General features: G+C 43.2%; 1 protein-coding gene across 2 annotated transcripts in view; it reads right to left on the bottom strand.

Annotated features, from left to right (window-relative positions):
* RPN2 (ribophorin II) overlaps positions 1 to 22,022 on the bottom strand; it is a 28,644-nt gene extending 6,622 nt beyond the window's left edge. The window contains exons 1-13 of one of the 2 annotated variants that reach the window (XM_082226037.1): positions 21,798 to 22,022; positions 20,539 to 20,732; positions 17,168 to 17,263; positions 16,371 to 16,546; positions 15,088 to 15,163; positions 14,043 to 14,177; positions 11,172 to 11,348; positions 10,106 to 10,224; positions 9,014 to 9,119; positions 3,772 to 3,863; positions 2,959 to 3,073; positions 2,013 to 2,207; positions 461 to 547 (exon numbers count right to left, since the gene is read on the bottom strand). In XM_082226037.1, coding sequence (XP_082082163.1) covers positions 461 to 547; positions 2,013 to 2,207; positions 2,959 to 3,073; positions 3,772 to 3,863; positions 9,014 to 9,119; positions 10,106 to 10,224; positions 11,172 to 11,348; positions 14,043 to 14,177; positions 15,088 to 15,163; positions 16,371 to 16,546; positions 17,168 to 17,263; positions 20,539 to 20,732; positions 21,798 to 21,885 — 1,656 coding nt within the window. In that variant the 5' untranslated portion in view covers positions 21,886 to 22,022. The remainder of the gene's footprint in view (positions 1 to 460; positions 548 to 2,012; positions 2,208 to 2,958; positions 3,074 to 3,771; positions 3,864 to 9,013; positions 9,120 to 10,105; positions 10,225 to 11,171; positions 11,349 to 14,042; positions 14,178 to 15,087; positions 15,164 to 16,370; positions 16,547 to 17,167; positions 17,264 to 20,538; positions 20,733 to 21,797) is intronic. The other variant, XM_082226038.1, reaches the window with a different exon arrangement.
* Positions 22,023 to 22,468: the final 446 nt, after the last annotated feature.

The raw sequence follows: 22,468 nt of genomic DNA, 5'->3' as shown, positions 1-22,468 counted from the left end.
GGATAAAAATAGTTTTCTTTTGCCTCTGCATGGCAGAGAAGAATGCAAGCTTAAAGCAAGTGGGAAGTGCCCCAGTGCCCCAGACATAGATTATATGGACGTGTGTTAACACCTGAGGCAGGAGGGAGGACAAGAAGACAGACAGACAGCACAATTATGCCGCCTCAGCATGAAAACCAAGTTCTACAAACACAACATTTAAAAGGGCAGATTCCTCTAAGGCCAGAGGACTTTTAAAACAACTGCTGGAATAGCTAAAAACAAAACATACAAGTAGAGCAGCAATGGGTCACCTGAGACCCTCCAGATGTTGCTGGACTATAATTTCCATCATCCCTGCTCACTGGCCATACTGGCTGGGGCTGATGGGACTTGGGAGTCCAACAATATCTGAAGGGCCACAGGTTCCCCATCCTAGAGAAATACAGCCAACTTATCACCTGGCTTCTAACAGCTGTACCTGTATCTCCGGCTTAGGAGTGAAAAGACTCTTTGACTGGACTGTGGCTGGAGCATCTTCTTCTGGGAACTTGATGACAACATCAGCCTGAAGTGAATATTATACGCGCATATATAAGTGGAATTACTAGATGAAGATTTACACCTCATGAAGAACATATGATACTAACATAGCTTAATTTCCAAAAAAGAACTTTCCTTCACATTCTAAGTATAGTGGTACCTCTGGTTACGTACTCAATTTGTTCTGGAGGTCCGTTCTTAACCTGAAACTGTTCTTAACCTGAAGCACCACTTTAGCTAATGGGGCGTCCGCTGCTGCTGTGCCGCCGCCACACGATTTCTGTTCTCATCCTGAAGCAAAGTTCTTAACTCGAGGTACTATTTCTGGGTTAGCAGAGTCTGTAACCTGAAGCGTATGTAACCTGAAGCATCTGTAACCCGAGGTACCACTGTAGATTAAAATAGTTCTTCCATAAACAATGAGATTGAATTATGAGTTCACCAAACCCAACCCACCTGGTTACATTCACATACTTGTTAAAACTACACAAGTAAAAACATTCAATGTGTATTCATTCTGTTAATAGGTAAGGGCAAATTTAAAGAGAGAGACTTCCCATACAGTCTTGGAAGTTATTCTATTTTGTGTATGCAGATAAAACCAAAGGAAACAGGAAGTTCTGCATAAAGTTAAAACATTACAGCTTTCCAGCTCACATTGAAGGTGGCAACCTTTCTCAATAAAATTTAACCTGAGAGTGTTGGATCTGGCCAGACGCAGTTTCATGATAAGGATTTGCACCAGACCAACTTTCAAGGCCGGAAGGAGCAACTCTTCAACAACTTCACAACAGGGAATATCATAACATTGTGATTTTTTAAAAGGGTCAGAACAGATGAGGTAACCAAGTGGTTACTGGGTACATCAGGCTTCCTCAACCTCGGCCCTCCAGATGTTTTTGGCCTACCATGATCCCTAGCTAACAGGACCAGTGGTCAGGGATGATGGGAATTGTAGTCTCAAAACATCTGGAGGGCCGAGGTTGACGAAGCCTGGGGTACACAGTCAAAATACATTAACATAAATGAAGTTACCTCATTGTATTTTTTTAAAAAAATCTCTCTTTTGCATCCAAGCAAGTTAAAGCACCTTTGTTTTTTGCATGCAAAAGAAATAAAGGACGGCTCAAGGCTTAGAATAGACCAGTAGTAACTTCCATTAGCAACTGTGAGCAGAGAACTGTGATTAGCTTTGGGGGATGAAATAAAGTGATGCATATGGCAGAGACACCTCAAGTTACATCACTACACTATTTGAGGTAGCTTGTTAAGCACACTGCATCCCAACAGGGGAATAATATCAATTTCTGTTTGCCCGCCCTTTATATGCAGAAAAAGCATGCAGCAATCTGTTTTATTTGTGTCTGAGACAAGCTGGTTCCTTAAAATTACACCAGATATGGCGATCTATCTGCCAATCATTGCAGCTACTTCTCTCTGCATAACACTAAAACCAAAGGGCAGGGCACAGTGCAAATGGAGCAACATACCACATTCCAGAGGATTGGGTTTTCCAAAGTAGCATCCCCAATGATCAAGTACAGGGTGTAGGTTCCAGAGGCGGAATCAAACTCTGTCTTTCTCTCTGAAGTGTCCAGTTCAAACTTGTAGATGTTTTTGCTGTCTGGTTCTGCAACAAACACCACCTCCTGCCCAGTCTTTTGATTGTGAAGTCGCACAAAGGTCTGAAGAGGAAGAGGCGATTTTAAACTCGCGCTAGCATTCATCTCCTAACATCCATTGTATGGGCACCATCTCATTTCTTTCAGAGCTTGGAATGAACTTTCCAAATGATTGCCCACTGCCAGAAACACCACTAAAGAAGCCATTGCAGATTATGCAGGGCTCAGGGGAGGAAAGTTGACCACCTCGCTCTGTTTTACATTCTGCACCTTTACTATCATAATGTAATTAGAAGGCTGTATATTGTCACATGACACCCACTTTTCCGGAGAGGAATTTAGGACCTGATTCTGGCTGGAAGCAAAGATCCTCACCACAGGATATTTCTCATATTGTTTTTAGTGGATCTCCAGTTGTGCCATGTTTTCTACCACAAGAAAGCACAGAGTGACTTTTTGTAAAACTCCAATGCATTTTACTCTAGAATATGCATTTTTTTTGCACGCAGAATATGCATTCTTTGTACACATGTTGGTACGTTTTTAAGCTGAGAACTGTATCTCAAAGGATCTGGCTTGCTGACTGAATCCAGCCCCCCTCTGCTGCTCTAGAATACTGCAGTCTCCCCCTGACCCTAATAAACTGCATCCCCTACTTCAAAACTGTTTATGGTGGAATTTCCCCTCAAACTTTTCTGTCACCATCTAATTCAGAATGAACTAGCCTTGGAAAAACCCCTTCCAAAGGGCTCCCTTGCCAAAGTGATCTCTATGGGTAGCAAGCATGTACAACAAGGTAACTGTATCAGCTAACCTGGTGGGGGATGAGTTCTGCTCCAGTGTTCACATCGACCAGCTGGAAGGACAAGGCAAAATTCTGATGGCTGTCAGCAGTGAAGGATCCTTTGGCTTTGGCTGGGTACGTGATCCTGAAAGGAAAAAAAATAAAATAAAATAACGAAGTGTTGCTGAGGAACTTGTACCAGTTGCAGCATACTGACAGGTGGGAGAGCCTGCCAAGTCGCAGAACAGAATGTTGCCCTTCCAGTAAATGAGTGAGACATGACAAGAAAGCTGTTTGTTTGGAGCTGGTTATTGCTGCCCCCCAAATCTGCTAGAAAGGAAGATGGTGTGCCTATGTACAGGTTGCTAATTGCCCACCTCTAGACTAATCATACAGTGTCAATTTCAGGGGTATTTGCTTTTGCAAATCTTGGGAACTGACCAGATTTTCCAAGGAGGGAAGGAAAGAGACTCAAGCACAACACTGAAAGATGACCATTTTCCCCAGCACGTTCAGAAAGGTTGGGGTGAAGATAGATGGGTGGAGACTGAATGGTTTGGCCTGGATTAGGGCTGGAATGATGGAATGCCAATACTGCTTTAAATTTATCATGTGAATGTAGCCAAAGTCAGCGATGGCAATCTGGCACCCCCAGATTTTACATGACTACTGTCTTGGAATGTGATAAAATTCTAACTATTTTTAGTATATAGGCATTTGTGCCTATAGCAAACACTAGCTACCTAAAAAAACAACCAACCAAACACAAACCCTTGCCATGAAAAAAGGTTAGCAAAGAGCCTGGATTCAAAGTCATGCCCTTCTGAATTACTGGTATTTTACCTGGTAGTTTTTGGTGCAATACTCTGATCTTTATCCACAGTGAAGAGATCCACATTTGAAATGCCAACTTCTGTGGAGACCTTGACTTTCAGCTGCAAATAAGTAAATTTAACTGTAAGGTGCAGATAAAGCAAGGTGCCAAATGGTGACATCATTACCTACTTTTATCCCGCCCTTCCACCAAGGAACTCAGCGTGGCATCCATGCTTCCCCCATTCCCACCTCTTTTTATCTTTACAGCCACCATGTGATGTAGGTTAAGGATAGCAACCAGTCCCCCAGAATGTCAAGGTCATTAAGCAAGTTTTGTGGGGATTTGAACAGGGGTTTCCCACTATCTAAATCCATCCAGCGCTTGAGCCACTATACCAAACTAGCTTTCTGATGACAAAATTCCATTCCATTCTGATAAAGCTGCCTGCAAAAAGGACTCTTTTAGTTATCATCACAATTTTTTAAAAACTGCCTATATAGTTCTCTCTTTTTAAAATGCTAATAATAGAAATGGGTCCCTTTTCTTAAAATTAATCATAGGGAAGCCAACTAAACACAAACAGGCACATAGACAGGATTGTAAAAGCTAATCAGAACAGTACTAATCTACAGGAATCAGCATACAAAAGAGAGATGTGTAGACTGATCAGGTAACAGGCTCCCTGCACACTGCAAAACATCAACATGTGCATTTTAAAAACAATCCATTTGTGATACTAATAATAAAGTCTTACAGAAAACAAGCTGGTGCAACTTTCTTCTGAATAACTGCAAAGGTCATTATTAACAGAAAGGGGAAGATATTCTAGCCATGGGAATGGTAGATGACCATTTGTGCAAGCTTATCAGCGGTGACAATAAAGTCAGAACAGCCTGCCAAATACCCCCACAACAAGTGCATCCACTTCTAGCACAGAGGCCCAGGACACAGAAACGACAATGCAATCAGTGAGGATTGGGCCTGTTACATCTACTTCCCTGAAGCTCAGCACTGGCACCCCACAGGGACGTGTGCCGAGTTCCTACCTGTACTCGTTGTATACATATGACTGTATTTCATCTGATCCACCCACTGTAATTATTAAGTTTGCAGATGATACTACTATAATGGGTCTAATTACAGGTGGAGATGAATCAGCGTACAGAGGGGAGGTTCAAAAAGTATCTACATGGTGCTTAGAGAATAACTTGCATCTAAATATTAGCAAGACAAAGGAGATGGTGTTGGACTTTCGGAGAAAGAGAGGGGAACTAGCCCTGTTGTATATTGGGGTGTGTGTGTGTGTGTGTGTGGAGAGAGTGCCTTCCTTTAAATTCCTGGGAGTTTACTTTAGTGAAGACCTCACTTGGAAAAACAATATAACTCAGGTGGTTAGGAAGGCCCAACAGAGACTCCATTTCCACAATAGAAAATGTCCTCTCATATTGTATCAGTGTGGTACGTTGGCTTGACAGCCACAGACAGAAAGTCTTTACAGAGGGTGGTGAACATAGCACATATCATGGGCTGTCCCCTGAGCCTGCTAGATGACATTGCAAAGGATCGTTGCCTTAGGAAAGTGAGAAAAATACTCAGGGACGATTCACACCCTGGCCAGCACCTCTTTAATCTACTCTTGGCCAGGAGATACAGAAGTGTAATCAGTTGTACCAACAGGCTAAAAAACAGTTTCTATCCGTGGGTTGTTAGGTTACTGAACGGAAAATAATATAGTGCAACTGACTTTCAGGGTTGGTGTGTTGTGCGACAAGCACACAGAGTGCAATGAGATTGAGTGTGTGTGTGTGTGTGTGTGTGTGTGTGTATGGAGGCTTGGTTAATTTCATTGTACAAAGGTTGTACATTGACAATAAAGGTATTATTATTATTGTGAAGGAGCACTCAGCAAAGGACCTGGTGATACCAGCATGCCCTGCATAAATGAAATATGCATGCTGCATGAAGGCCAAGATGACATGGATGCCATTGCCCAAGATCAGCTGAAACAGAGCCAAGTGCCCACTGGAGACTTGAGTGGACTAATGGAGACACCATATCCCTCCAGGAACAGGTACTTAATAACATTAATTGATGTCTACCCCAGATACAACACCACATACCTCATAAAGCACAAGAATGAGGTGCTGGAGAAACTTGTAGTGTTGACCAGCAACAAGTTCCAGCAGAAACGAGACATAATTCACACCGGCAATGGGGAAAGAAATGGAAGCGTTCTTCAAGCAACAAACAGGGCACTGAGCACCAGACCACAGTACCAGGTGCCCCCCAAAGAGAACCAAGTGGCAGAAAGAAAGAGGAAGACTCTGGTAGACATGGCGGGAGCCATGATGGTAGATGACAACCTTCCCAACTCATTTTGGCAAGATGCAATCATGACGGCTACTTACCTACAGAACCAACTGCCACCAAAAGCAATTGAGACAACCCCACAAGAGATGTGGCCCTGGGCAAAACCAAATTTAGGCCAAAGTGACATCAGAGCTCATGTGTATGCCCCAAGTGAAAAGTGCTCGAAACAGGGAGACTGAGTGTCTAAAGATGCCTTGGTGGGGTACGGTAAAAAGTGCAAAGGGTCCAGAACCCACCAGCCCAAGACGTGCAAGGTACTAGTAAGCCACAGTGTTTACTTTGATGAAAGATCCAGACCAGGCAACGTGGAACCAGCAAACACTGAACAAATCCTACCTGCAAGCATGAGCCAACACAAGGACCCAGACCAACCAACCAATCAAGAAGCAGAAATCTCAGTGAGCGGATCTGATACGAGTGTGTGTGCTGACCCTGTTCAGGAACCGGAACCAGAGTTCAGGACAAGCAGAACAACAAAGGGAATACTTTCCCGCACACTCTCCTATGCAGAAATAGCATGTAAAGTCCTCACCTAAGAGACTTACAGGAGGCAAAGGATTACAGAGCTAATGGATGCAGGTGCATTAACCAAGTCGAAGTTCAGGAATAACTACTGCAATCTCCTGAAAGGACAGGAACTCATGGAATGAGGCATCTGCTGTTCAGAAGGAGTGATGGAAGCTCGACGGCCAAGATCACTCAGTTTCTAACCTAAGGTTTAATTGTCCTGCTAATAAGACAGTTAACCAAAGTGATGGTGGAGGTACTGCTTAGCATTATCTTTACAGAGGTAGGATGGCTCAGGCAGTGTTGAGAGTTTTCAACTGTATGTTTGTTATGTCTCCCTGCTATGTACAAGGCCTGAACCTTATAAGAAAGACAAAACCTCTCTGCGTATTTCCCCCTCAAATTACCCAGGCTCATGTTCAGGATTTCTTATCAACGTCTTTCACAAGTGCAAGACACCCCATGGCATCCGTGTGTGTGTGTGGGGGGCAATCCATTTCATAGAAGAAAAAAGGTGATAATGAAAACTTCAAAAACAGCTACCACCCACAACAATGAGAACAGACCAAAAAGAGTGCATAACCCCCCCCAAACAACTAAAAATATGCAATCCCTCCCCAAACAAAAAAAAGCACCCCCTAAACTTATTTAAATAAATAAATATTAGGATATACTGGGAGCCTTGGCAAGCACCAAGGGGGAGACAGGGTTCAAGGGCACCTTGATACATGTGGACACTATTTGGGAAACTCCAGCACTAGGAGAATGGCTGTTGATACTAAGTGGGGTTGACGCATAGGAAGGTAAACTTCTTCAAGCTCCAAGTGCAACAGTGTGTCTGTGCACATGCATGTAGCTTCCTCTCTTGTTGTTCTGTATAGCACCAAGCACACTGTTGTACGAACAAGTAAGGATTAGGATTGCATAGCACCGTTGGAAATGTATGGCTGCTTTGAAGTGTGTATGTGTGTGTGTGTGTGTGTGTGTTACTCATATAACACACACACTAATGTCAGGAAATGCAGTCTCTTTCTGCTTAGCACGCTAGCCTCCTAGTTTAGATCATAATTGTCAAAAATTCTGGTGCACTAAGTAGAATTAATGCTAATGACAGCCTCTAAAAAGCAGCTCTCCCAACAGCTTTCTCCAGGAACAATGTGGCTTATTATGAGGCTGTGTTCGTACAAAGCCATCACCATTAATGCACGGCCACTAGCACTCGTCCATGCTTCCAGAGTGTTTAAGCAGCACCATCAATCCCCTTCTGATGCTTGAAGGGAGATTATTACTCCAATTACCACATTGATTTTGATATGTATGGCAGAGGTCAGCACTTGTAAACAAGCGCCTTCTTCGAGCTGCTCCACGCTGAGTGAGCAGCAAGACTTAAATGCTAATTTTTCAATTAAACAGGCAATTGAGGGCAAAAGAGCCCCAAACCAAAACATGTAGCGTAAGCAGCATTTGAAGGAACCTACACAAACACCAGTTGCTTGCAGTTACTGTAACTGCTGTGACTTTAGAAATAACATCTTTTTAAAGGGAAACTGGAGAAAAATAAGATGCATAAAAGAGATATATGTAACGCACCTATGGTTCTTACACAAAGATAAGCAGATGTTTCTTGTTTTAACTTTCTATTAAAAGCCAAATGTTAATAAGGAAAACACAGCTCATCTCCACACCTATATCATTAAAACCTAAATGAGCAAGGACCAAATAGGTTCATGATTTAAAAACCTGGTCTTTCAGCAAAGGCCACAAAAGTCAGGGAATGAGAGGTTAATGGTCAGCAAGCAGTACAAAATACAGCAAGTCTTTTCAGAAGAGGGAGGTTGCTTCCTACATGAGAGAGATAGCTTGCTTGAGAGGTGCCATTTTTTAAAAAAACTTGAACCCTTGCCTGCAGTGCTGCTGGGCAGTTTCTTTATTCATTGTGCCTCCAAAATAGACTCCTTAGTAGCTGGACTTCAAACGGACACCAGCCCCAGCCAGCATGGCTAATGGTTCCAGATGAAGAGAGCTGTCGCCCAGCGATATCTGGAAGGTCATAAGTTCCCTCTCCTCTGCACTATAATTTTGCATAGGAAGATGTGGAGTCAAGGTCAGGGGTATTGAAATAGGATGCTAGGTGGGTCCTGCCCCAAAATGAATCATTTCAGGCTTTAAAATCCATGATGGAAATGTTTGTTTTTTAAAAAAAATTGTCTCTATTTTTTATCTTTTCCATTTTTCCATATTTTATTATTTTGATAAGTTGCCCTGACAATGTTTTTAACATCGCAGGGTGGGATACAAATTAGTAAAAGAAACATTTCCAGCTAATGTAAATCAACTTGGCTCCAATCAATGACTACAAAGACTCCAAACGCATTCAAAACATATACCCACCTCAACTTTGTTTGCAATAAAGCGACTGTCCCCATCGACGCTGATCGCGAAATCGTAATACCCACTGGCAGGCTTGACACTCATGAAATTCAGCTCAAAGGGATTTCTGTTAACAGAAGAACAGTGGTAAAATTGCAGGATATTGGTAGCCATGTGTCCATCAAAAAGTCATCAGAAGGTGAGATGATGCTTCTGGAACATATCGCTTCAAATAGCAAGCCAATGAAAAGAGAAGCAGCTAGATAACATTGACAGAGGAAAGCTACACCAATTCAAATATTGTTGTTGCTGGCATCTACCTGTCTCGCAAGACAATGGAGTCTCTGGGGGTGATGCAGCACCAAAGTGACCAAAACAAACAAAGGTAGAGTCACCAACTAAGAACCTAACAGCCACTGGATCAGGCCAATGGGCCATCTATTCCAGCATCCTGTTCTCATAGTGGTTGACTAGATGCCTGTGAGAAGCCTGCAAGCTGGATATGACCTCAACAGCACTCTAGCTCCTTGTGCTTCCCAGCAACTAGTATTCAGAGGTACAATGCCTCTGAAGGTGAAGGTAGAACATAGCCAACATGGCTGGGAGTAACTGACAGCCTTCTCCTCAACGCATTTGTCCAATTCTCTTTTAAAGCCATCCAAGTAGGTGGCCATTACTGCCTCCTGTGGAAGTGAGATCTGTAATTTAAACTATGTGCTGCATGAAGAAATACTTTCTTTTATTGGTCCTGAATCTTCCAACATTCAGCTTCATTGGATGTTCTGGTGCTATGAGGACGGAGAAAGAAATCACAAACCAAAAAAAAATCACAAACCTGGTTGATGCTTTTGGAATATGAACAAATAAACAAAGCACCTGATCACAGCCTCCAGAGCTGTTCTACTCTGAATTTGGGAAAAAAACCCCAAAACAAATAAACTAGTTAAGTAACGGTATGCTTGAGGAATGTGTGTATTTTCTATCTGCCCCAGTTTCTCTCAGTTCTTCCTAGAGTACCAGGAAATAGGCAATTCAGAACAGAGACTGTCTTCTGTACACTCGCTGAAAAAAATAAAACTGAAGCCAAAATAAAACAAAAATATATTTCCTTACCCAGACAGAGCAAAGGCAGACTGTTGAAGGACTGTGGCTTTAGTAGCAGCAGATTTTGCATGATCCAAGGTCACACTCGCCTGAGTCAGGGGCTGTGACATAACATTGGTCACTTGGAGCTAGAGAATGAGAAAGACTTGCAAAATTAGATTATTTCCCACAGCCACAGCAATTGAAGTTTACCTGCTAGATAGCAGACCCGTTTTGTGTGCACGTCTGCCAAAGACTAACATCAACTTTTACCTAGCTATTTACTGAAAGCCCATTCATGCATCTAGAAGAAGGTGGTGAGGATAAGGAAGCACAGTCACATCAGTTCCAGGTCTAATATCCACCGCACAGAGAAGGGCTGAAAGATGCTATTGAGTATGCTTGGCTGATGCTATTGAGTAGTGGGCTGGGAAGCCCACTAACATAGATTTCCTGATTGGGGGCAGGCTTGTTAAGAGCCCTCAGAGGATTCAAGCCTCCTCAGTCCTCCTGCTCAGTGCAGAATGGTCAACGGTGGAGCATGCATGCAGACTTCCCTCCATCGCTACCCTTTATGTGATTAAAAAACAACACCACATAATGAGGGCAATAGTTTCATTTGTGCATCTGTAATTCTATTTGTATGCCCCCTTTCCACAAAAAGAATCATGCTCAAGGCAGCTTGCAACAAAGAAAACAGGAATACTTCTCAAAGTCAACCATCGTAAGAACAATTTTGTAGCAACATAATAGCAAATACAACAACATATCGAAACATTTCAGTACTACAAATATAACAAGATTACATCAACAACATTACACCTCTTGGCAACTGGAAAAACAAGAAGGAAGCATTACAGTTTCACCTGGATCCTAGAAACCCCCATTCCTATTTCTGCAAGTTCCAAATTTATACTCTGCTCTATCACATAGCCCTCTCTATCTGACCCCTGAGTGCTTCATGACCCTGCGCATGTAGACTGTCCCTGATTTATGACACAGTTTCAGTGCTCTCTTCCCTAGGCAACTGTTTTAGTTCTCAGACTCAGGGGAATTATAGGTCAAAGTAACACAACTGATCAGTCTAGCAACTCACCTTAAAAATGGGCTGGTGGTGGGAGACGGCAGCAGGCCCATCAGGGACTGCAATGACTGGCAAATGGTAACGATTCTGAGAAAGGGAAGCTGCAGCACAAGCCACACTAAAAGCTTCAGAAAGAACCTCAAAGTTCTTCTTGCTGAAAATTGCATTCACCAGCTGGATGATTTGATCCTGAAAAAGGAAAATTCATAAAACTATGATGTGTGTGCAGACTAAAGGCCCTGGAAGCCAATGGGTTAGAGAGGAAGAAAGAGGGAGAAGAAATGTAGTGTTCTCTTTTAATAGAGAGTAAGGTAAAGGGACCCCTGACCATTAGGTCTAGTCGTGACCGACTCTGGGGTTGCGGGCTCATCCCGCTTTATTGGCCGAGGGAGCTGGCGTACAGCTTCCGGGTCATGTGGCCAGCATGACTAAGCCACTTCTGGCAAACCAGAGCAGCACATGGAAACGCCGTTTACCTTCCCGCTGGAGCGGTACCTATTTATCTACTTGCACTTTGACGTGCTTTCGACTACTAGGTGGGCAGAAGCTGGGACTGAGCAACAGGAGCTCACCCCATTGCGGGGATTCGAACCGCTGACCTTCTGATTGGCAAGTCCTAGGCTCTGTGGTTTAAACCCACAGCGCCACCCACGTCCCTTTAATAGAGAGTAGGCAATAGGAATTAAGATAAGAAATGGTTTTATTATAGAAGGAAGTACAGTAGAACCTCTACTTACGAACATAATCAGTTCCGGAGGTCTGTCCGTAAGTTGATCCAGGTCACTGGTAGAAGTGCTGTTGTACGCGGGTGCATTTGGCATTGCGCTTCTGCACGTGTGCAGACAGCGGCAGCCGTTTCTGCGCATGCATGAATCGCGGAAACCTGGTATTTACTTCTGGGTTTGCTGCGGTCGCAACTTGGATCGGGCCCAAGTAGAGGCAGTCGTAAGTAGAGGTTCTACTGTACAACACGTTCTCTCTCCTTTAGCTAATTTCTCACTCTAGCCTTGCCTCCTGTTTGGGCCTAACTTCCTAAACTCGATATGGGTTGTTCCCTTAAGTATAGTCAACTGGCTTGAAAACTAGCATTGCCTCATTCAGTTAAAATGAAGTTGTTTTCTTTTAATATTGGTTATTATTTGAAACAAAAGAAAATTTATGTGCAAAACAACAACAACAGTTTCTGACAACATAATTTTTAATCCATACGGAGTAATTATCTTTAATAGGGCCAATTTTGGAATTATTGTTTTTTTTAAACCATTGTTTGATGCCTGGCAGTCTATAATTTGCCACCTTAGATTTGCCTGAATGATGGTGTCAAGCACAATGGCAAAAGAGTGTAGAGTGTTTCCACATCAAGCTTTTTTTTGCAGAAAAAGGGTGACTGTAAGCTCCCCATTCATAACCTGGGGCATTTTCAGCCTATTATCATTTATACTAGAATTAGAGATGCTAGACATTAATTGTATTTTTAGTTCAGAGAAAGAGCTTGATGATTAGGATCTTAACCTACCATGGGGAAAAACATGTCCCAGGGAAAGCACATAAAAGCTCTACAAGTCTGTCTCTACTTTATGAGGTCACCAATTAAGGCCCTGATCAATCTTATTTTTTTAAAGCAGAAACTCATTTACAGTCTTTCCTGTTAAATTTATTAAAATGCACTATTTCCATCATGTCACTATGGCATGCCCAAGCACATGTGGCATTTTAAGAACCTAAATCTCTTTGTTATTTTATGCCGTAAAAATAACTCAGTTTGCCGCTAAAGTTTAGAAAATGGATTCTCTTTAGATTAGAAGTTCTGGCTTTCTTTATCCCTGACCTCAAATCACCACAAAACATTTCCTGCCCCAACTCACACACAAACACACATTAAAGTTAGCTTTGCATGCACTGAAATGTACAGGTTCCTTTGGAAAATAATGCATATGCTCATAGCATATCTAGATTATTCTAGGGGTGAGAATGGTCCAAAAAATTGGGACAGACACACCTAATCCAAAACTGTCATTTTTTAAAGCTCTGCATGATTGAACAGACACAACAGGCACGCAATCTAGGTACACCCCTGCACTGCTCAGTGGAGCCCCATCTCCTCTCCTCTCCCCTATGTCCATGCACAGGCATGAGAATATTGCACCAGGCAGAGAGAGAGAAGAGGTGGGAACGATTTTAGAAGGCAAAACTCCCTGACTCCCTATACATCATGCCTGCCCATGTACCCATGCACATTCACAGGTGGTAGAGGGTGAGGTGATGCACACCACAGAGCTCTACTAAGTTACATCAGAATCTTCTGAATGTGGGAGCTACACCCTGGTGGGAGTGGATTGTGTCCACTGGATGCAGCCATTAGTGGGGACACACTAAACACACTGCTGTGCTCATCATCAGGATAATTTGTGGGTGGGTATGTCATAACCTTTCCAGGCACATGCATTAAAATACCAATGCCTTGTTTCCCTATTCCAATTATTTTTGGCCTGGGGACTGTTAAGAAGTCACTGGTATATGAGGACCAGAGGGTCATATGTGCTGCAAATGCACAGCCAACCCTTTTCAGTCAGGTCAGCCCTACATTGTTACGCTGCCTCTGTGCTTTACACCCTCCCATTACTACAGATCAATACAGCTACGCTTTTGCTACAAGGCAATATTAACATTTCTTTTGATTAATGAAAGAAAAGCTGTTCTGAGGTCTAGCTAAGAGAGTGGTTAAACGATGGCAGATATTACTTCACTCCTTTATGCATCAGTTTAAATTCTTCTGCTTCAGGTTTGCAGTTTATGCCTGAGTAAATAATTATTCACACACATCTTATCCCAAAAAATATATAGTACTGTAGATCAGGGAAAGAAGCAGCATCCAATGAGTACCTCTTTCATTGCTGGCTCTGTCCCTACATGGTCAGAGAGTTTGTATGTAGCAGCCAGAAACAATGCAGTTGCTTCAAGTCCTTCTTCAAACTGCAGATACACCCCTCCAAGGTCATCCAGTCGGGCAACAAGATCCTAGAACAGAATTATAGCAAAGAACTTTGCAGCAGTTGAATGACAGCCACCAGGGCTGCATTCATACACCCGTTTATTCAGTTTTCCTGACATTTCCCTGATTCTTATACATTGTATTTGAACTTTCACATGACGCAAAAGCCACTTCCAGAAATATAGCAGAGTGTAGCACAAGTTTAGTGCTTATTTCTGTGTTATTTGCAAACAGATTTTTTCTGGAAGCAAATATGAAAACGAGCACCATGCAGTCTCTCTGCCACTACACAGGGTTGTTCTTTATTGAGCAAGATTTATATACCATTTAATCATCAAAACCATTTAATTACTGCCACGAGGATCAAGTTGCTTTTTGAAGGAAAGCTGGAATGACTGTCAAGTTAGACAGTTAGGTCAAATGCACACAATATATTTAAAGCACATGGATTTTAAAGAATCATGGGAGTTGTAGTTTCTTAATGGTGCTTGGAACTGTAGCTTTGAGGGACAAACTACAGCTCCCAGAATATCTTTTTCTGGGCGGGGTGCATGACTATTATAGTGGTATACATGCACTTTAAATGTATGGTGTGGATGTGTCATTAACAAATTCCATCATTTGTGGAACCTTGGTTATCTTTTAACAGGAACAGGGGATTCCCTGAATTAGCCCCAAATTATGGAATGCCATTCCCTGACTGAGAGACAACTTGCCTGGTTGTGTTTTTGGAACGCAGACCCTTCTTTCCATCAAGCATTTGGAATGGATGGAAGCTGAGTGCTGTTTGATCTTTCCTGTATCTTTGCATGGTTTTGTAATAAATTTAACTGTTTTACAGCATGGTTTTTAACTGATTTTATATTTTGGGTCATGTTGGGGCTTTCTGAGCTGAAGGGTGGGTCATAAAAATAAACAGACACCTGTAATAAATACCTCTATCTCTTCTACGATGCCTCTTAAGTCAGCCTGCTGGGACAAGTATGAAGCAGTCTGCAAAGCCTGAATTGTTCTGAAACAACAGAAACCAGAGTATGAGGAGGAGAAAAGACTAGATACAGATATAATTTTCACCAGTTAAGAGCAGACTACTGGCCTCATCAGAGGTGTCAAAGATATTCGCCAAGAACAGAAACATCAAATAAAAACCACGAACTATCACTGTCTGTTGAATCAGGGAATGAAAGTGCCTTTGGCAGAGGGGATGCATGGAATGGCACAGACCTTTAGCTGACATCTTACTGAATTGGAAGAAATTCAATATTATACTGTAAGCTAAAGATTTATTTATCTAACTAAGAAGATTTACACAACACTTAATAAAAAAAAACTTTCCAAGCTGTTTACAGTAAGTGATACAAAATAGTCATAAAAAATACCAGTAAAATCTGTGGACTTTAAAAACAATTAGACATAATAAAACTGCATGTCTGGTTGGGATCACCTAAAGATAAGAGTTCTAAGCAGGCATCAAAAACAGCACAATGAAAGAAACCTACCTAAAATTAGTATTTTTATTAATAAAAATAAAACCAAGTCAAATAATGTTCAGATTTCAATACTTCACATGTGGTCACTGAAGGAAGATTGATTTTAATTACTGTAGATTCAAAGCCTAAACTTCCTCTTATCATCTCTCCCTGTACAATTTGTGCAATTTGATGGTGGAAACCAGTCTGTACGATGCGGGCCCATTTCTCTTTCTCTCCCCCACCCAGCAGGCTTGCCAGAGATATGAACAGAGTGCTTTTGAAACTAGGCCCTGCTTCAGTAGCCGCTAAGAAAGCCAGCCTACTATTCTAAACTGGGCCATAGTCTCTACAATTAATGTATCCTACTTGTGCCCCCACCCCTTTCTCACTCTCTCTCTCTACACACACACACACACACACACACACACACACACACACACACAACTGAAATGTGTATAGCAAAGCAAAGCCTCCCCTCCTCGCAAAAGTCCAGGAACTATTTCTTGCATTAATCCACAGTGCTCTTAATAGCTTATGCTAAAACAATAATGAAAACACGATAGCTGGGTCATTCCTTCAACCCTAGTCTTTTAACCAGTGTACCAACTTGCTATCATTATACCTCCAAATATACAGATACACTTACAAATGAATTACAAATGCAAACAGAGTGGCTGCATGCAAGTGGAATGACAGAAGGAACCCACAGGCAAGCAAGTTAACTATTTCATTTCCTAAAAGACTTACGCCAAGACGTTCTCTTCCTTGCTAAGACGAGAAGTCAGGGCAGTCAGGGCTTCTTGGGAGGCAAGAGGGAGCCCAAAGCCACTCAGGGCTCCAACAGCATGATAGATCTGGGTGACGGAGGAATCTTCGCTGACAGCGGCAAGCAGCAGCTCCCTTGTTTCATTTGAAATGGCAATCTAAGAAAGATAAACATGGTCTCATTGTTAAACAGCCCTCTTTCCCACCGTTAGTTTTGCAGTATTCATAAGCCATGGTCAGAAATGCTCAGCATTTCATCTATGAATTGCAGGGCAAGGGATGCAGCTGGCGCTGCAGTCTAAACCACTGAGCCTCTTGGGCTTGTTTGCTGATCAAAAGGTTGGCGGTTCAAATCCCCGTGACATGGTGAGCTCCTGTGGCTCTGTCCCAGCTCCTGCCAACCTAGCAGTTCGAAAGCACACCAGTGCAAGTAGATAAATAGGTACTGCTGCGGCAGGAAGGTAAATGGCATTTCCATGCACTCTGGTTTCCGTCACGGTGTTCAGTTGTGCCAAAAGCGGTTTAGTCATGCTGGCCACATGACCCAGAAAGCTGTCTGTGGACAAATGTCAGCTCCCTTGGCCTGAAAGTGAGGTGAGCGCTGTAAACCTATAGTTGCCTTGGACTCGACTTAAATCATCCAGGGGTCCTTTACCTTTACCTATGAATTGCAATTTGATGGTAATGGTAAGGTATCCTTCAGACTTGCCTGTCTCAGGGAGACAGATGTGCACAACAGGAGAATTAAGACCATTTCCTCTACAAAGAATTAAACTCACCTCACATCCAGACAATGCCTGGCTGGCCTGTGCAGCATAGAAGAGGGAATCAACACTATTGGGATCCACCTTTGATTTTATGAAGTTACAGGCAGCCTGCACACACACATAAAGAAATATAAAATTAACCATCCTGGCTGTACACATACAGGTATTACATTCAATCTACAGATATCTATTGATTCAAAAAGGAACACAAGTGTCACTTAAGAATATAAAGAGAAAAAACAATAACAAAATAGTAATGGTTATTAGACGCAGAATTTCTGAGGAATATATTCAAGGTGAGCAAATAACAAATGAAAGGCTTTAGCACAGAAGAATTCACAAATATATTTCCCAAGACTACAAACACTTGTGCAACCCATCAGATGCAACCACACAAACTGATTTCCCAAAGCCACATTCAAAACATAATGGAACTTTCTACCACGCCAGTGTCCCCCATCACCTGCAAAAGAAGAGAGAAAGAGAGAGAGAGACCTAAACTGGTTCCTTTTTAAAACAACTATGGCTTCTCTAGCAAAAGCCCAGAGTGGAAGGCCAGGGGCTAAGTGGCAGAGCATCTACTTTGAATGCAGAAGGTCCCAGGTTCAAGCACCTGGTGGGGCTGAGAACACCCATGTCTGAAACCTTAGATAGCTACTGCCACTCACTGTAGATGTACTGAACTAGATGAGCCAATGATCTGATTCAATGTAAGGCAGCTTCCTATGTTCCTATGACAGTGCTCTAAGTGCAAATCTAGGGCCCATCTGATACATTAGCTGGCCTAGGGACCATACAGCTCATTAAAGGAGCACATGCTTCGTATGTGCAAGTTCCAGTTTCAGGGTTTTTTGGTTTCTGTGGGGTGGGGGCTTGGATGGCAGGTGATACCCCTGTTGCTTATTGCTCTTTTGCACCAGCACTGCCAAGGATGAGAATCAAGAGCCTCTCTACATGAAACGGGAATCCATCTTGCTCAGTGATGTACTTACTGAGCTACCTCTATTTGGAAGGCAGCATCACAGCAATTCCACATGTGGCTGATGGGTCTCAAGTGAAAGCAGGCATGAATGTAAGGGGTGGGCAGGTTCTCTTTTTCCTAGGATGAGGCTGTTCCCTCTTCAGGTTTGTGAGATTGTGGCTGACAGCAGGCAGAAAGCAACTGGGAAGAGGTATCAAATGGGTGTATTTAAGTGGGGTAATTAAAGTAATTCCTATAATGTGCAAATCTGGCTACCCTACCCCCATTTGGGAAACTAGACTACATACATAAAGACAGAACAAAAAGGAAGCAGGTTAAGCCTTGGCACCATCTACCGGTGGAACTCTGTTACAACACCCAAGAACTTCAGCACAAGATAAAATATTTTTTACAATGCAACAGAAAACAGCTACCTATTTGAAATAGCAAAAAGGAGGCAACAATTGGATTTTTAAAGTAGCCTGAAGAAGTGATAAGCAAAAGCAATAAAAAAGCAGCAGGAAAGGACCTTGGTTTAGGGCACTTGCTTGGCATGCATAAAAGTCCAAGAGCAAACTATCTCCAACCCACAGCTTGAAACTGTCAATGTAAACATTACTGAGCAAAGTGGCTCAATAGTCTGATTCAATAAAAGGCAATTGGAATGAATGGCCAGCAGTGGGGTGAACAATGGGAGCTGCATTCTAACAACCTTGGTGGAAATAAAAAAATTCCTTCCAGTAGCACCTTAAAGACCAACTAAGTTAGTTCTTGGTATGAGCTTTTGTGTGCATGCACACGAAAGCTCATACCAAGAACTAACTTAGTTGGTCTTTAAGGTGCTACTGGAAGGATTTTTTTTATTTTGACTATGGCAGACCAACACAGCTACCTATCTGTAACTGGAACCTTGGTGGACTCTGTCTTGGGCTCAGGATGCAGTCAAAAACAACACATTTTCTTTCACTTATGTCCAAGGAGCTCAAGGCAGCAGACAAGACCCCAAGACAGTACACAAGATTATTCACCACTACATTATTCGCAAACAGATGAGACAACAGTAAGTGGCTCAAGGCCATCTGGTTAGCTTTGTAACCAAGTAGGGATCTAATTTTGCATTTTCCCATTTCTAACCCAATACTCTGTTCAAAGCTGCTTCCAGTTCCTGCATACTCTTGCCCTTGAAAGACTCATGCAATATCCTAGCAGTGCATATGAACAATACTAACTCCTGATCTTTCTGTGTCATGTGGTAGCATTAAAATCTCCAAGCCCTGTCCAAATTTCATTAACATTTTTTGTATCGTTTAAGAAGGGATTTACAGTAAATGCATTTTATCTATTGGTGTTGGGCACTGAATTACAGACAGTATTGTTAAGGCTACACTAGTAAAATTTAAACTGGCCACAAAAAAGTTACAGTATTCCTGATGAAATCTGGCTGCCTCTACAACATGTTGGTCATGTTTACCACAGTAAAATATTGTAGATCCAATTGTCTCAGCATACAACACCTCCTCTGCATTTCTTGAATTATTTGCTTTTCATCCTAAGTTTTAGGCGTGCACTGTGCCAATGATTTCAGTAGGATTGTGTGTCTAAATAACTGATTGCAACATAGGAAAGACTTCTGAATTTTGGGTGTCACTGCTTCCCATGCCACCTGTACCTAGCTCCAATGGCTTGGATCCAAAGATCTGTAAGCAGAAGGAGAAAATGCTTATGTGCTTTTTATGAACTATTGCACAAGCTAGCTAGCGAAAGATTTATCACAGTGCAGCACAACGATTGAGGGCAATGCCAGAATTTGGGAAACATGGTGAAGGCTGTAGCATACATACTTTCAAAGGCTATAGAGAGGTCTTGAGAATGTTTGTTCAAAAGCTTATTCAAATGGAACAAGTTTTTGCTGCTTTTGTCAGAGAACTCTTTTCCAAGGAAGAGGCTTTCGGCGTGCAAAAGGGTATCTTTGGACCCAAGGCATTATACACACACCCTCTCCTTCTGGAAGAGGGAACAAACCAAGGTGAGCAGCAATCATAATACTGCACTGTATTTCTAAAGCAGCATTATGGCAACTGTCTGTTTTAGTTCTCTCTCTCTCAATCTGTCTCTTTTGTGGTTATCTGCCAATCTCTGCTCTATTCATGTCACACAAATAGAAAATCACAACCACAGACTTGTGTTACATTTCCCATCCTTGCTTTACATAAAACAGGATATGTTCCTGATATTACCACATAGCACTGTGATTCAGGAGCTCTGCAAATGCACAAGCAGCAGAGAATGCCTTTAACAAACCAAGCAACTATTACCTGCCAGAGTTAAACAGATTCTATGCTGGTTTACCGATGTACAGATACTTACAGCTCGTTCTTCATAGCCTGATAACTTTCTGAACTCCACAATGACACATTCTTACCTTTTCATCAGCCACTTGCCCTCCTAATTTGTTCAGTCCTACAATGGAGTAATAACTTCCTTCCAGATCAGTAAAGGGACGCTCCAAGGAAGCTCGTAGCCTCTGAAGATCATGTTTTGTGAGATAATGGCTAGGAGTCAGAGCCTGTAAGCTGGCCACAAATATTAAGGCCAAGATGAAAATGGTGAGATACCCTGGAACAAAAAAGAGGTAGAAACCTTAATAGGTGTTTCATTAATGTCTCCCTTGAGAATATAGCCTTCTGAATAGCTTTCTTTACTGAAGCTGGTGATTATGCTATCTACCTAGCTATATTCGGACACCTTAGATAGAAGGTCCCACCACATGGCCACCAAACTGTGCAATCAACAAAACAATTTGATGCACATATCATGATTGTGCCTTACATTCCTTTTTATCAACCTTGACCTTTTTAATGTATAAGGGTTTATGTGTTCTCTAAAACTGTATGATATTTGTGTATGTGTTCATGTAATGACAGTTTCATCTTGCCATTGTTTTCTACCAGTCTGTGGCGAGGGAGGTTAAGAGAAGCAAGGTCCCTTGCTCAGCTGACCAAAATGTCAGTGCCACCACACTAAAGCCACCCAGATGCAGTGCAGCTATAATGTGGCATCTGTAATAAAAGCGCCAGTTCATCTGCTTGAAGCTGTTGCGAAATGGGTGAGGGAGATCCGGTAAGGCAAACTGCCCCCAAGTTGTAAAGGGCTTCATATACCCATAGTTAACACCTTGGGCTCGGCCATGTGGCAGATGGGCCACCAGTGTAGACCTCCGAGAGCATGCATTCTATGCTGCAGCATAGAAATTATCCAGGATTGGGGGAGAGGAGAGAGAGTCCTTTGGTTGCATTTCAACGCGAGCCGGATGCTTCCCTGCAAGGCTCCTTTCGTCTTCGACAGGCAGAAATCCGGAAGGAATATCTTATTTCTTACCACCCAACTTCACCGGCTGCATTTCTACCTGCTTACAGGAAGGCAAGGGAGCGCTGCAGTCTCCTCACCGGCCTTGCCCACCCCCGTGTGTGTATTGGGGACAATGAGAGGGTCGCAAGCCTAACGGCAAAGCGCCATAGCGGCCCTTCCAACCGTGCCAAGGCCCCTCCGGAGGCCTCCCTGAGGAGAACCCTGCACCCCTCGGTGTCCAGCCCCTCCGCAAGCGCGAAGAGAAGCCGCTCTTTCGTCAGGGCCGCAGCCCCTTCCCCACGCCGACGCCGCCACCTCAGCGCTGCTCCTTACCCGGGACCGCCATTATTCCGCCGCCGCCTTCCGCACGCCAAGGTCCAAGGAGAGACCCACTTCCGCCCGGAGCTGCGGAACGTACCATTTATCACGACAGCCGTTCACGGAGCACCCCGGCGTCCGATTACCTCGCTCCTTTCGCGCTTAGGAAGCGGTACGGCAAATCACGGAGATTCGAACTTTGGGGGAAATAAGTGGAGCGAAAGCTCAGCTGCTTTCCTCTCCTTTCTCTCCCCCCCTTCCCATTCCGTTCATGGTACGCCCCCGGCTACATTGCTTCCAACGAAAGGGAGGAGCGGCTGGGAGGATGTGTACTCCGCTGATTGGCTGAGGGTTCCGTCGTTCACTTCGGAGGAGGCAGATTCAAAGAGCGCAGGAGGGAGGCTTTGGAACGGCATGAGCTGGAGGGGCGTGGTTCGGGTGTAGGGGGGCGGGGCGGAGAAAGAGAGCGCGGTGGGGGGGGGGACACGACAGGAGAGCGCGTGGATGTCCTGTTTTCCCGTCCCCAAAAGTTGGACGGTATGTAAATATATGTAATAGAGGCAACAGGCGAGCCTCACTGGAGAGAGCCTTCCACAAGCAAGGAGCCATTGCAGAAAAGGCATGTGCTCGTGTTGCCACCTCCCCCCGGGCTTCTCCTACAAGGAATAATCAACATTAGTGCAAGA

Source organism: Podarcis vaucheri (genome assembly GCF_965113315.1).
Source record: "Podarcis vaucheri genome assembly, chromosome: 6".
NCBI lineage: Eukaryota > Metazoa > Chordata > Lepidosauria > Squamata > Lacertidae > Podarcis > Podarcis vaucheri.
This window is presented reverse-complemented; position numbering and strand designations above follow the sequence as displayed.